Raw genomic sequence first — 15000 nt, forward strand, 5'->3', positions numbered from 1 at the left:
AGTTTCCTTGCAAAACGTAATGTGCAAAATAATCGTTTTTCTCATTGCTCCGTTTCTGTGATCATTAGGACCCGAGAAAATTCCGCTTAATTGCACAGCCCTATCCAGCTGCTGTGTTTTGTCTGCAGAGGCAGGCCGCTGATGTCCTGTATCCCCATTGTTGCCTTTCAGGTGGCAGTCGATGTCTCCGCTGCGACAGTTCAAGAAGCTTCCGGAGGAAGTCATCAAGAAGATCGAGAAGAAGAACTTCCCCTTTGAGCGTCTCTACGACCTGAACCACAATGAGATCGGTGAGTTTTCTAGTTCACTGGGTCTCAGGCTTTTTACAATAATGTTCCCCCTTTGAACAGTGTTTGTAAGCCATGAACCCCCTAAAGTCTCTATAAAGAGGAAGAATACAGCGATGTCAGCGATAGATTTACTAAACTACAGCCTTGGACCTGGACAACATTTAGATGATGATGGAAAAAGGAGACAAAAACTTGGAAAAAGACGGTAGAAAGAAGGAAGGAAGGCAAGAATAGGTCGGAAATAGTAACGGTAGAAAGAAGGAAGGAAGGAAACAATAGGTCGGAAATAGTAACGGTAGAAAGAAGGAAGGAAACAATAGGTCGGAAATAGTAACAGTAGAAAGAAAGAAGGAAGGAAACAATAGGTCGGAAATAGTAACAGTAGAAAGAAAGAAGGAAGGAAACAATAGGTCAGAAATAGTAACAGTAGAAAGAAAGAAGGAAGGAAACAATAGGTCGGAAATAGTAACGTAGAAAGAAGGAAGGAAGGAAACAATAGGTCGGAAATAGTAACAGTAGAAAGAAGGAAGGCAAGAATAGGTCGGAAATAGTAACGGTAGAAAGAAGGACGGAAGAGTTCCCCTAGAGGGACACGTACCCCCTGCAGTCCTCCAGAGTACCCCTAGAGGGACACGTACCCCCTGCAGTCCTCCAGAGTACCCCTAGAGGGACACGTACCCCCTGCAGTCCTCCAAAGTACCCCTAGAGGGACACGTACGCCCTGCAGTCGTCCAGAGTACCCCTAGGGGGACACGTACCCCTCTGCAGTCCTCCAGAGTACCCCTAGGGGGACACGTACTCCCCTGCAGTCCTCCAAAGTACCCCTAGAGGGACACGTACTCCCTGCAGTCCTCCAAAGTACCCCCTAGAGGGACACGTACTCCCCTGCAGTCCTCCAAAGTACCCCTAGAGGGACACGTACTCCCCTGCAGTCCTCCAAAGTACCCCCTAGAGGGGACACGTACCCCCTGCAGTCCTCCAGAGTACCCCCTAGAGGGACACGTACCCCCTGCAGTCCTCCAGAGTACCCCTAGAGGGACACGTACCCCCTGCAGTCCTCTAAAGTACCCCTAGGGGGACACGTACCCCCTGCAGTCCTCTAAAGTACCCCTAGGGGGACACGTACGCCCTGCAGTCCTCCAGAGTACCCCCCTAGAGGGACACGTACGCCCCTGCAGTCCTCCAAAGTACCCCCTAGAGGGACACGTACGCCCTGCAGTCCTCCAAAGTACCCCCTAGAGGGACACGTACTCCCCTGCAGTCCTCCAAAGTACCCCCTAGAGGGACACGTACCCCCCTGCAGTCCTCCAGAGTACCCCCTAGAGGGGACACGTACCCCCTGCAGTCCTCCAGAGTACCCCTAGGGGGACACGTACCCCCTGCAGTCCTCTAAAGTACCCCTAGAGGGACACGTACCCCCTGCAGTCCTCTAAAGTACCCCTAGGGGGACACGTACCCCCTGCAGTCCTCTAAAGTACCCCTAGGGGGACATGTACCCCCTGTAGTCCTCCAGAGTACCCCTAGGGGGACACGTACCCCCTGCAGTCCTCTAAAGTACCCCTAAGGGGACACGTACGCCCTGCAGTCCTCTAGAGTACCCCTAAGGGGACACGTACCCCCTGCAGTCCTCCAGAGTACCCCTAGGGGGACACGTACCCCCTGCAGTCCTCCAGAGTACCCCTAGAGGGACACGTACCCCCTGCAGTCCTCTAAAGTACCCCTAGGGGGACACGTACCCCATGCAGTCCTCTAAAGTACCCCTAGGGGGACACGTACACCCTGCAGTCCTCCAGAGTACCCCTAGGGGGACACGTACACCCTGCAGTCCTCCAGAGTACCCCTAGGGGGACACATACACCCTGCAGACAGGGAACAAGAATATGTTTAGGTCATTTCCTCTCTAACTGGGAGGTTTTGGGACTGATTGGTGGGATTGTTGGACGAAGTACACACGGAGATACACTGGTAAGAGCCAATCAGGTTTAACCATGTATCAGCTCATTTAAATAGCTCACGTTACTGTATTGCGTCAACAGTTAACTTCCTTAAATATCGTATGAGGCGTTTTCTTTTGCAGGATTCAAATGTTTCACCAGAATCAGTTCCTTCCTGAGACTATGTAGCAGAGCCAGCGTCGCTGCGTCTGGAGCTCAGCGCCGCCCAAGACCGTTGTGATTGGTTAAAAGAAATGCAAACAACCCAGAGCGTTTTCTTCTCCTTATCCCAGAATGCATCTGTGGTGCAGCCACACCTTACTCCAGAGCGCTGTGGAGGTAGGTCTGGCTATGCAAGGCAGCCTGGAGAGTTAACCACAAGCCATGCTTTTCATTTTTCAGGTGAGCTGATCCGAATGCCAAAAATGGGGAAGACCATCCACAAATACGTCCACCAGTTCCCCAAACTGGACCTGGCTGTCCACCTGCAGCCAATCACCCGCTCCACACTGAAAGTGGAGCTCACCGTCACGCCGGACTTCCAGTGGGATGACAAGGTCAGTGCTTAGACCCTCGATGTTCTCCTAAATAGGGATGGGCATCTTTAGGATTTTATTAGGGCTGCCAGCGATAACGCGATGCGATTAAGGGCCGACGCGATGCGGCATTTATTAATTTATTTTACACTTCACTCAGCTTTGCGTCGTGCCTAACAGGCTACTATTTTGACCCTTTGCAGCACCGTTACTTCTCATCAAGCTGCCACTTCCTCCTAACACATCCTGCTGCTGCAGGCTGCAGGCATGATGGAGAAACACAGCAGCAATAACTCTGAATGGAGCTTTTTATTTTCCAAAACTCCCTAAAAACGGCTCGTAGACAAGTCAAAGCCATATGCACGTTGTGTAAAGCTGAATTAAAATATCACCGAAGCACGTCAAGCTGGAGCTACCAGCTACGAGCTAAGCATATAGATCAGTTAACGTGATGCTACCAGCTAGCATGCTACCCACTCAGGAGAGTGCTACTTGCCGACCTGTGGATGAAACCAAATCCCAAAACATGACTACAGCTCTTGCGAAACGGGTGGCAACTAACTGCAGACCTGTCAGCATCGTAGAGGACTCGGGTCTTAAAGACGTACTACGGTTGGCCTGTCTCGTCGGGACAGTAGTTTTCACGGATACACAGCCTGTACGACACGGAGAAAGCAAAAAGATTTAAAAAAATGAATCGTTTGACAGCCCTAGATTTTATAGATACTTCTACTAGTCTTATCGGTTTGAGACGTGTCTCTGTGTGTGTGTCTCTGTCTGTCTCTGTGTGTGTGTGTGTGTGTGTGTCTCTGTGTGTGTGTGTGTCTCTGTCTGTGTGTGTGTGTGTGTGTCTCTGTCTGTGTGTGTGTGTGTCTCTGTCTGTGTGTGTGTGTGTGTGTGTATGTCTGTGTGTGTGTCTCTCTGTCTGTGTGTGTGTGTGTGTCTCTCTCTCTCAGTCTGTGTGTGGGTGGGGTGGGTATCTTTAGGATTGTATAGATACTACCACTCTTATCGGTTTGAGACAGATGTGTTGAGTAGGGCTGGGTACCAAATTCAGTACTTTTTAGGCACAGACTGAATTGCCTCTGAAGTATCCAGTGTCAAAAAATGCCTCGTCATTTAATATTTGCCATATTTTTCAATAAAAATAGAGAGAATGAATGTAACGCTCCTCTCTGCTGCCTGTAAAAACCCAGCATTTCCTTTCCTTTCCCCTCCGTAGATTCACGGATCCTCTGAGGCTTTCTGGATCCTGGTTGAGGATGTGGACAGCGAGGTCATCCTCCACCACGAGTACTTCCTGCTCAAAGCCAAGTACGCCCAGGACGAACACCTTGTGACGTTCTTCGTACCGGTGTTCGAGCCTCTGCCGCCGCAGTACTTCATCCGCGTGGTCTCCGACCGATGGCTCTGTAAGTGACTTCACTGAAACACACTCGTATACGGGTTGGTTTGCACACAATGTATGATTGGGTTGTATGTATTACAGGGTTTTCCCGTCGTTATAAGGTTTAGGTGCAGCACCGAGCTGAATGAATGTCACTGAAAGACGTTCTCCGATCTAATGACTGTTGTCGGACTTGTTTAGCTTTAGGTTTTGTCTTGAAGCTTTTTGAGGGTTATTTATTTATTTATGTATCATGTGCTCTAGCTTTTCCAACGTTTTAGACACAGATATATGGAGATAACGGTCCAAAATGATGTGGAAAAAACAGATGCAAAACAGACAGACACAGAGACACGCACGCACAGACACAGAGACACGCACGCACAGACACAGAGACACGCACGCACAGACACAGAGACACGCACGCACAGACACAGAGACACGCACGCACAGACACACAGAAACACACACACATGCACGACACACATGCACGCACACATGCACGCACACAGACACACACATACACACAGACACGCATGCACAGACACAGACACGCACGCGCACACACACACACACACACACACACACACACACAGAGACACACAGACACACACACACACACACACACACACACACACACACACACACACACACAGACACACACACACACACAGAGACACACACACACACACACAGACTACAAAGTATGTATGTAGTAGATCTGGGGAAATAGCCATTTCCTTTAGGAAGGATGTCTAAGCCCGGCCAAATATGCGCCCCTAAGTCTTCACAAAGCGAGGGCAAACACCGTATTATCTTTTTAATCTTCATTAGTATATGTTACTTATCTTTTATACTATACTTGTGGTACCTCTCCTGATTGAGGGCTGGAGAGAAACGTCTGGCACATATTGCAGAATTGACAATTAAGGTGACTTGTATAATTCACACAATGTTTTTGTTTCAACCAACGTCTTTATGTAACTTTTCCTTCTCAGCGTGTGAGACTCAGCTCCCGGTATCCTTCCGTCACCTGATCCTACCGGAGAAGTACCCGCCACCAACGGAGCTGCTGGACCTGCAGCCTCTGCCCGTCACTGCTCTCAGAAACTCAGCCTTCGAGGCGCTCTACCAGAACAAATTCCCCTTCTTCAACCCCATTCAGACACAAGGTACTTCTGGGAATGTGTCCAAAATAAGGCCCTAAGGCAGCGGCAAGTGATCGCGCAAAAACCTGGTCTAAAGTCAATAATGCAGCATTTCATTGTTATTTTAACAGAGCATTAGTAAAATGCTCCTAGGCTCGTGCACAGCACCTGCACACTATGCTTGTTACACACACAGGGACGCACAGCAGCACACACACATGCAGAAGATTACAAATACAAATATTACGGTGCAAATCCTCCATCATAACAGCAATGCTCCAAGGTCCAAACGCGCCTGGCTTTTAAAGGGAATGGGAGATGATCTCTGATTGGTTGATTACATGTTACGCCCAAAACACACCTCTGATTAATGAAGACACTAAGGTCAACCCTTTTGAACCATGCGCCCGGCGCACGGACCCTTTTTCTCCCGCCGTCAAACTAGCAACAGTGGATTAGGACACGCCCTAAACACACCTGCAGCAGGTGCTTCACGCCGTGACCTCAGATGGTTAAAATAGGGCCCTGGATGTTTTCTTGACTTTGTCGTATTGTTTCTGTCCCTCCAGTGTTCAACGCCGTGTACAACAGCGACGATAACGTGTTTGTGGGCGCTCCCACCGGCAGTGGAAAGACCATCTGTGCGGAGTTTGCTATTCTGAGGATGCTGCTGCACAACGCCGAAGGCCGCTGCGTCTACATCACCCCGATGGAAGCTCTGGCCGAGCAGGTACCAACTCCTCCGGGACTGGGCTTATATCTACAGTATTTACTTACTATTTATGCCTCCGTGCTGGAGACAGACGTGGCTGAATATAGGACGACATCACTTTTTCAGATGTGTTCAAAGGGGGGGGGGGGAATGGGACATTATTGTCATTATTTTCAGAAATTTTGAGTTTCTTTTAAACGATTTTTGGACACTTTTTCAATGTTTTTGTCGTTTATTTCTTTGTCTTTTTGTCACTTTTTTTCTATGCTGTTTTTTTTAAAAGATTTTTGCTGCTTTTTTCCGTCATTTTTTAACACATTTTTCAATATTTTGGTCACTTTTTTCTATGCTTCTTGACGTTTTTTTTTTAAAGCCTTTTGTCGCTTTTTTCAGCGTTTTTGCTGCCTTTTTCTTGTCGCTTTTTTAGACATTTTGGTCACTTTTTTCTATGCGTTTTATTGAAGCTTTGTTGAAAGCTTTTAGTTTTTTTGTGCAGTACGTACTGCAGTACCTTTCATTAAACCGCTTCAATGTCGTTAGTACACATATGAGTCTGGACAAACGTGGATATAAACTGTGACTTGACAGGTTGGCGGAGGAAAACGTGATTCTAGTTTCCGTTCTGTGAATGTTTTTGTGCCTCAGGTGTTTGTCGACTGGCACCAGAAGTTCCAGGATATCCTGAACAAAAAGGTGGTGCTGCTGACGGGAGAAACCAGCACCGATCTGAAGCTCCTGGGGAAAGGGGACATTATCGTCAGCACCCCCGACAAATGGGACATCCTGTCTCGGCGCTGGAAACAGAGGAAGAACGTCCAGAACGTCAGCCTCTTCATCGTGGACGAGACGCACTTGATCGGAGGAGAGAACGGAGTAAGAACCCGAAGACATTTCTTCCTCATCTGTATAATAAATCAGAGGGAGGGAGAGAGACACAGAGAGGGAGAGACACAGACACACAGAGAGAGACAGAGAGACACACACACAGAGAGAGAGAGATACAAAGACACAGAGAGAGACAAAGACACAGAGACAGAGAGATACAAAGACAGAGAGAGACACAGAGAGAGACAAAGAGAGATACAAAGACACAGAGAGAGAGAGAGAGAGAGAGACGGACATTAAACATGGGCTTTATAAGGGTATAAAGTAGACAGTAGTATAGACATGTAATAAAATCAGGAATTAATATAATATTAATAAGTTTATTTGATAGCACCTTTCACAGACAATGTCACAAAGGGCTTCACGTGATCACATTGTTAAAATAAGACCCAAACAGTGACACGAGCAAGCTAAAAAAAACAAATAAAAATGTAAGAAGTCCTAAAACCCCAAATTAAAAACATGATAAACCAGTGAGTCTTCAGCTGCTTTTTAAAAGCATCAACAGAAACCTAAAGGAGAACGCTGAGCTGACTTCCTCAGGCAGATCGGTCCAGAGCAAGGCTTCCTGCTGAAGGTTTCTCAGCAGGAAACCGATGGAGTCCCTTCTCCAGGTAGGGAATGAGTCCTTACCCCAAGTGAAGGAGTTCAAGTACCTTGGGGTCTTGTTCGCGAGTGAGGGGACAACGGAGCGGGAGATTGGTCGGAGAATCGGCACAGCAGGTGCGGTATTACATTCAATTTATGGCACCGTTGTGACGAAAAGAGAGCTGAGCCAGAAGGCAAAGCTCTCAATCTACCGGTCAGTTTTTGTTCCTACCCTCACCTATGGTCATGAAGGCTGGGTCATGACCGAAAGAACAAGATCCAGGGTACAAGCGGCCGAAATGGGTTTCCTCAGGAGGGTAGCTGGCGTCTCCCTTAGAGATAGGGTGAGAAGCTCAGTTATCCGTGAGGAGCTCGGAGTAGAGCTGCTGCTCCTTCGCGTCAAAAGGAGCCAGTTGAGGTGGTTCGGGCATCTGGTAAGGATGCCCCCTGGGCGCCTCCCTAGGGAGGTGTTCCAGGCACGTCCAGCTGGGAGGAGGTCTCGGGGAAGACCCAGGACTAGGTGGAGGGACGTCCAGCTGGGAGGAGGCCTCGGAGGAGACCCAGGACTAGGTGGAGGGATTATATCTCCAACCTGGCCTGGGAACGCCTCGGGATCCCCCAGTCGGAGCTGGTTAATGTGGCCCAGGAAAGGGAAGTTTGGGGTCCCCTGCTGGAGCTGCTACCCCCGCGACCCGACCCCGGATAAGCGGATGAAGATGGATGGATGGATGGATGGAGATCGGTCCAGAGACTTCTGCCTGATCTGAAGGGCAAAGACTTGATACCGCGATCACGATAAAAAAGCTACATATTGTGCAGCCCTTTCTGTGCATCGTGTTAACCTTTCTTGTTTCTTTCCGTCAGCCTGTGTTGGAAGTGATCTGCTCCAGGATGAGGTACATCTCCTCTCAGATCGAGCGTCCCATCCGCATCGTGGCGCTCAGCTCGTCTCTGTCCAACGCCAAAGACGTGGCCCACTGGCTCGGCTGCAGCACCACAGCTACGTTCAACTTCCACCCCAACGTCAGACCGGTTCCTCTGGAGCTGCACATCCAGGTCTGTAAACTGTGCACTAGTCAACAAAAAGTAGGGGTAGTGTACACAAACTAGAGAGGTTCTCTGATACCTGTGTCTGAAAAGCCTCCGATACCACCTGAAATACTCGTATCAGATGGCTGTGGCGTTTTTCGGTTGTGTTTGTTCATGTTTCACAAAGACATTTAACAACAAAGGTAGAAATCCATACAGGGATGGTAGTGTATAGCAGTTAAAACATAACAAATATGACACACTGGTATCTAATCAGTACTCAAAGTTCAGGAATCGGGAAGCAAAATAAGGTATCGGAACATCTCTTGAAGGAACACGCCGACTTACTGTCGAGTAATACACCTGAAATAACACCTGAAAAGCCCCGTTGTTACTCTCTGCTCCTCGCCACGGGGCTTCTCAGGTGCTGCGAGCAAATCCCTCCGCCCAAGTAGCAGAGAGTAGCAGTGCTTCGCCTTCTGAGAATATAGTTCCCAGTATGTATACGGTTAGAAGATGGCTGTGTGTCATGTGACCTTGTTATTTGTACACGCTGTGACTATACAAGTCACAATATGTTAATAGCAACATGTTGCCGTTATTTAGTCACTTATTGGGAGCAGTAGGCTAGATGGAGCCAGTTACCTCCAGGATCTGTGCTAAGCTAGGCTAGATGGAGCCGATTACCTTCAGGATCTGTGCTAAGCTAGGCTAGATGGAGCCGGTTACCTCCAGGATCTGTGCTAAGCTAGGCTAGATGGAGCCGGTTACCTCCAGGATCTGTGCTAAGCTAGGCTAGATGGAGCCGGTTACCTCCAGGATCTGTGCTAAGCTAGGCTAGATGGAGCCGGTTACCTCCAGGATCTGTGCTAAGCTAGGCTAGATGGAGCCGGTTACCTCCAGGATCTGTAAGGGTATGTCTGGACTTATCTGACTTTGGGGGTAACTGTGAATAAGCTAAAGTCCCGATAAGTCGGCGTGTTCCTTTAACACAAACCCATGCCACCCAAGGAGAAGTGAGTTTCCTGTCCTGCTCCTGATTTCCAACGTTTCTGTTCTATTTCAGGGCTTCAACGTGAGTCACACTCAGACTCGCCTGCTGTCCATGGCGAAGCCTGTTTACCACGCCATCATGAAGCACTCTCCCTCCAAGCCGGCCGTGGTGTTCGTCCCGTCCCGCAGACAGACTCGCCTCACGGCCATCGACATCCTCACCTTCTGCGCTGCGGACGTGGTTCCTCAGAGGTCAGACACAACAATGATCACGTTCGCTCCGCCAACAGTCCGCATACGTTACATGTTCAATGTAGCCAAAGCGTTAGTTGCAATATTGTCCAGAATTATTTCCAGAATAAGAGCAAAAAAACAGATTATTATGTGCATGTAAACGTAGTCGCTGAGATCGCAGCTGTAGATGAGGGACAGACTGTGATGGTGTCTATAGGTGCTTTCCGACCGGATAGTACTTGTACTTTTTAGAGGAAAAGTACACTTCTAAGCAGTTCTAAGAACTACTCTCCCCCAAAATCTTTTTTTCTGTTTGCATTCCCACTGGCCCAGTGGCCATAGGGACTGGTAGGAGGGGTAAGGGAGGGACGCAGGCACGGCAACGGTCTTTATAGCGTCGTCACTAGACCTTAGAGCCACATACAACAACAACAACAACAACAACAACAAATGATGCTAATACTTCTGCACTTTTCCTATATTAAATGCACGTCCATTCTCGTAGTAATTCACGTAATGTTTTGCTCAACACAGACGGGGCTTTATACTCAGAACAGACCCCGCCTCTGCCTGCTACGCTGTGTGTGTGTGTGTGTGTGTGTGTGTGGAGTTTAACTCCATAAAGACAGTTAACCACAGGTTCCCCGTTAATCTCATGATGGACATGTGTTGTGATATTTAAACAAACGAACCGTCAACGGTGAAATAAAAGCCTCTTATTAACGAGAGCGGTCTGAGAGACCTCCAGCTCACAGGTGTCTGAGCAGGACGGGCCCAGCGACGAGCTAGAGGCCGGGGCAGACGCCTGCTGGCTGTCGCCTCACTTCATGGAGCTTCTCAACTCCGAAAACATTGAAGCAAATTGTCAATTCGGCATCAATTTTTAACAAGACTGCCTATATTAGAAATATAAACAGTTAATTTCTCGCCTAAAACGTTGTCAGAAGTGAATTTAGTGATGAATCAGATGGTGAAAACTGTTAAAAATGTCCCGTTGTTGGTTGTTGCTCTGACTGCAAGTTTCCGAGTTGGCAGTGGGCGGGACTTATAAGTTCGACCAATCAAGTCCACCTAGGAAAAGGGGAAAAGGGAGAAGACCCTGCTCTGGAGTAGGAGCTAAAACAGCACGCTACAGCGGCCAGAGGAGCTTAAAAATCCCCAAATGTTTCCTGTCAGAACACGACGAAGAAAGGTGTTCAAGGAACGTTTAGTTCTAAGAACTGCAGAAACCCCTCCGGTCGGAAAGCTCCTCATGTTGCTGTTACATCCTAACAATGTTTGTCTCTCTGTAGGTTCTTGCATTGCACCGAGAAGGACCTCGTTCCCTTCCTGGAGAAAATAAACGACTCGACTCTGAAAGAGACTCTGGCCAACGGCGTCGGCTACCTGCACGAGGGCCTGTCCGCAACCGAGCGCCGAATAGTGGAGCAGCTCTTCAACTCCGGTATGACCCCCCCTCCTGCTCTGCTCTTCCTGCTTGGTCCCGAACCCGAACCCTAACGGGTCGTCTTCCCGTCGACCGTGCAAGATGCAACTTTTAGTTTTTCTGGGTCTGAATGTTAAAATGAAAGGGGAACTCTTAGATTAGATTGACCTAAACTCAACAGCCTCTGAGTCATTGGAATGGTTATATGACTGTTTTGGGGTTGAATGGTGGTCGTCTCGCTCCCCCCTAGTGCCTGTGAGCGGAAAAACCACCCTTGCTACTTTGGGCGGGCTCAGTGTCAGGAAGTATGGCGTGATATCAGGTCTCGCCATGTGATGAATTGCTTCATGGCACTGCACACATACGCCCCATCCAGGAACCAGCTAGCAAGGTAGAGATGGAGGTTTTCACTGTATCGGCATGGCTGAGCTAAAAGGAAGCAGAAAGATAGGAAAGCATTGAAGGAACAGAGGAAGAGGAAACGGCAGACTGACCCAGAGAGGAGTCAGACACGAGTAAACATAGGAGCTGTAGGGGGGGGCTCTATAGAGAAACCCGTAGGAGGGGATCTGTAGAGAAACCTGTAGGAGGGGCTCTGTAGAGAAACCTGTAGGAGGGGATCTATAGAGAAACCTGTAGGGGGGGCTGTATAGAGAAACCTGTAGGGGGGGCTCTGTAGAGAAACCCGTAGGGGGCTCTATAGAGAAACCTGTAGGGGGGGCTGTATAGAGAAACCTGTAGGGGGGGCTCTGTAGGAGGGGATCTGTAGAGAAACCTGTAGGGGGCTGTATAGAGAAACCTGTAGGGGGGGCTCTGTAGAGAAACCCGTAGGGGGGGCTCTCCAGACCACCCCTCCAGCACTCCAAACGGAAAAACACAGACAAAACACAAACAAACACAGACACACAGGAAAGACATCCAAAGCAGGGCGGAGAGAGAGCTGACCATAACAAGAACAGAGATATAAATGCAGAAATATAAATACTGAACAGAGATAGAAAAACGGTGGTGGACCGAAACGGAAGGTGTTCAATTGCCCGTTAACGTTACATTGCAGCTTGTTTCGCAGCTGCTGATACAGCGGTCTTGCTTAAAGGTGCACTATGACTTCCTGCATGGTTTCAGCGCGATTTCATTTCTGTCTCAAATCGTAGGCATCTGTCCTTGATCTGCTAGCTGCCTGTCCCCTGAACACACTGTAAAATATGTGTATAGAGCCAGCATATCTCCACCAGACTCCATGTAAATAATCAGGACTTTTAGCGTGTATAGAGCCAGCATATTTCCACCAGACTCCATGTAAATAATCAGGACTTTTAGTGTGTATAGAGCCAGCATATTTCCACCAGACTCCATGTAAATAATCAGGACTTTTAGCGTGTATAGAGCCAGCATATCTCCACCAGACTCCATGTAAATAATCAGGACTTTTAGCGTGTATAGAGCCAGCATATTTCCACATGTAAATGGGTGAATTAAGGGTTTATTTCAACCAAACCAGAGTGGTGATTGTTGGAACAGTGGAAAGATGAACCAAGACGGCTTTTGGTAGTTTTATTTAGTTTCTGTCCACTTTGAATGAAGTGTGTTTTACGATGCTAAAAGTCCTGATTATTTACATGGAGTCTGGTGGAGTTTGGTGATGGTGATTTCGGGGCTGTTTCATGTTAAACTAAAAGGATCTTCCTCTTTAACTAAAAGGTCTATCTCTGTAGGGATCCTTTCATAATGTTGTCAGACACTTAGAATAATAATCTGAGCCTGTCAGCAGCAACAACAGAACTTTCTCTGCCGCGTCCTGCGATGCTTTACGTTTGTTTTCCATGTTACGGCGAATCTGGTTAAACTCAGGAAAACGTGGCATTTAAGGGGAACCGTACACAGCCTTCCTTTAGTTAAAACATGTTGGCTGGTCTCGGTGTTGAAGAAAGAATTACAGGGTTTCTGCAAGCCCAGGCTTTAAATGAAGTGTGTTTTACAATGATAAAAGTCCTGTTTATTTACATGGAGTCTGGTGGGTTTGGGGGCTGTTTCATGTTAAACTAAAAGGGCCGCTGTTGAAGCTAGGCAACATTGAGAGAATAAGGCAGCGGGCTGTAGACGAACATTTGAGTTGACTGAAATGTTATTTAGCCCAAACGAAAAATGTAAGAATCACTCTAGACCTACAACAAAATTACTAAATATGTTTGGTGTCTCCGGTTGTTCTCTTGTTACAGGTGCTGTTCAGGTGGTGGTTTCCTCTCGGTCGCTCTGCTGGGGCATCAACATCTCCGCACACCTCGTCATCGTCATGGACACCCAGTACTACAACGGCAAAATCCACGCGTAAGGGTCCCGCTGGTTTCCTGTTCTCATTAAGGCGTTTACAATGCATGATAAGCTTGGCTTTAAAGGGCCAGTGTGTAACGTGTTTAGTTGTTATTATTAGATATATATTATTATGAAATCTGTGTTGCCCGTTCACAATCTTCTTACCTCCACCATCAATCCCAAGTATTCCTTTTGGCTTGAAATTTTACATTTGCGTTTGCATGAACTGGGGTAGACGCTCCATATTCATGCTCCATCTTGAGATACGTTAGCTGGTAAGGGACATAAAGGACATACTGCTCCACCTCTGTGTGTGTGTGTGTGTGTAAGGGACATACAGGACATACTGCTCCACCTCTGTGTGTGTGTGTAAGGGACATACAGGACATACAGCTCCGCCTTTGTGTGTGTGTAAGGGACATACAGGACATACTGCTCCACCTCTGTGTGTGTGTGTAAGGGACATACAGGACATACAGCTCCACCTTCGTGTGTGTAAGGGACATACAGGAAATACTGCTCCGCCTCTGTGTGTGTGTCTGTGTAAGGGACATACAGGAAACACTGCTCCACCTCTGTGTGTGTGTAAGGGACATACAGGACATACTGCTCCACCTCTGTGTGTGTGTAAGGGACATACAGGAAACACTGCTCCGCCTTTGTGTGTGTGTGTGTAAGGGACATAAAGGACATACTGCTCCACCTCTGTGTGTGTGTGTGTGTAAGGGACATACAGGACATACTGCTCCACCTCTGTGTGTGTGTGTAAGGGACATACAGGACACACTGCTCCACCTGTGTGTGTGTGTAAGGGACATACAGGACATACTGCTCCACCTCTGTGTGTGTGTGTGTAAGGGACATACAGGACATACTGCTCCACCTCTGTGTGTGTGTGTGTAAGGGACATACAGGACATACTGCTCCACCTTTCACGTTTTCTCTGTCACATGATGAACTCCCAGCTGCTGCTAATGCTGCTAACGGGTATCGTAGCTTCCCGGCCCCGGCAGGTTTGAAGAAGGAAACCTGGAGGACCAACACGTATTCAAAACCCAAATTTCAGGAACAGGAGTCTTCGTCTTCTTCGCCCAGAAAAAGGAGATTGAAAAGAGCAAGAGACCGGCTTTTTGAAGCGTGAAGGCTACCGTAGCTGTGATACGTACTTTGAACTGCGTGGTGCGAGATCATATATGATCTCAACGCTGGACGGGAGACATTCCCACACACTGGACCTTTAAGCTGTTTGAGAGTTATTTACTCACTATCTGCTCTAGCTTGTCTGTTTTTAATCGGCTGGCTGCAGAAACGATCCGACAAGTCAGTGCTTACAGATTCTGTCTGTTTTCTGGGGAGAAATTTGGGCGGTTTTGGTGTGTGTTTGGGCTCGGAAACGAATGGAACGGCGCAAAAACAAACCACAGGAGCTGAAGTTGAAGTAGTGACGTTAGGGGAAAAAACATGGAGATATTGGAGGGGTAAAGTGTAGTGGAAGTGTTTCGACAGTATGTTCTGGTCTAAACAT

At 48.0% G+C, this 15000-nt stretch overlaps 1 protein-coding gene across 1 annotated transcript in view; it reads left to right on the top strand.

Moving 5' to 3' along the window:
- Positions 1-15000, top strand: part of snrnp200 (small nuclear ribonucleoprotein 200 (U5)) — a 60640-nt gene that overhangs the window by 33608 nt on the left and 12032 nt on the right. Inside the window, exons 25-34 of the mRNA XM_078251681.1 lie at positions 172-290; positions 2627-2781; positions 3983-4172; positions 5146-5319; positions 5865-6025; positions 6653-6880; positions 8345-8536; positions 9576-9754; positions 11029-11180; positions 13382-13490. Of these exons, the coding sequence (XP_078107807.1) occupies positions 172-290; positions 2627-2781; positions 3983-4172; positions 5146-5319; positions 5865-6025; positions 6653-6880; positions 8345-8536; positions 9576-9754; positions 11029-11180; positions 13382-13490 (1659 nt within the window). The remainder of the gene's footprint in view (positions 1-171; positions 291-2626; positions 2782-3982; positions 4173-5145; positions 5320-5864; positions 6026-6652; positions 6881-8344; positions 8537-9575; positions 9755-11028; positions 11181-13381; positions 13491-15000) is intronic.

The sequence above is a fragment of the Sander vitreus genome, chromosome 5 (genome assembly GCF_031162955.1).
Source record: "Sander vitreus isolate 19-12246 chromosome 5, sanVit1, whole genome shotgun sequence".
NCBI lineage: Eukaryota > Metazoa > Chordata > Actinopteri > Perciformes > Percidae > Sander > Sander vitreus.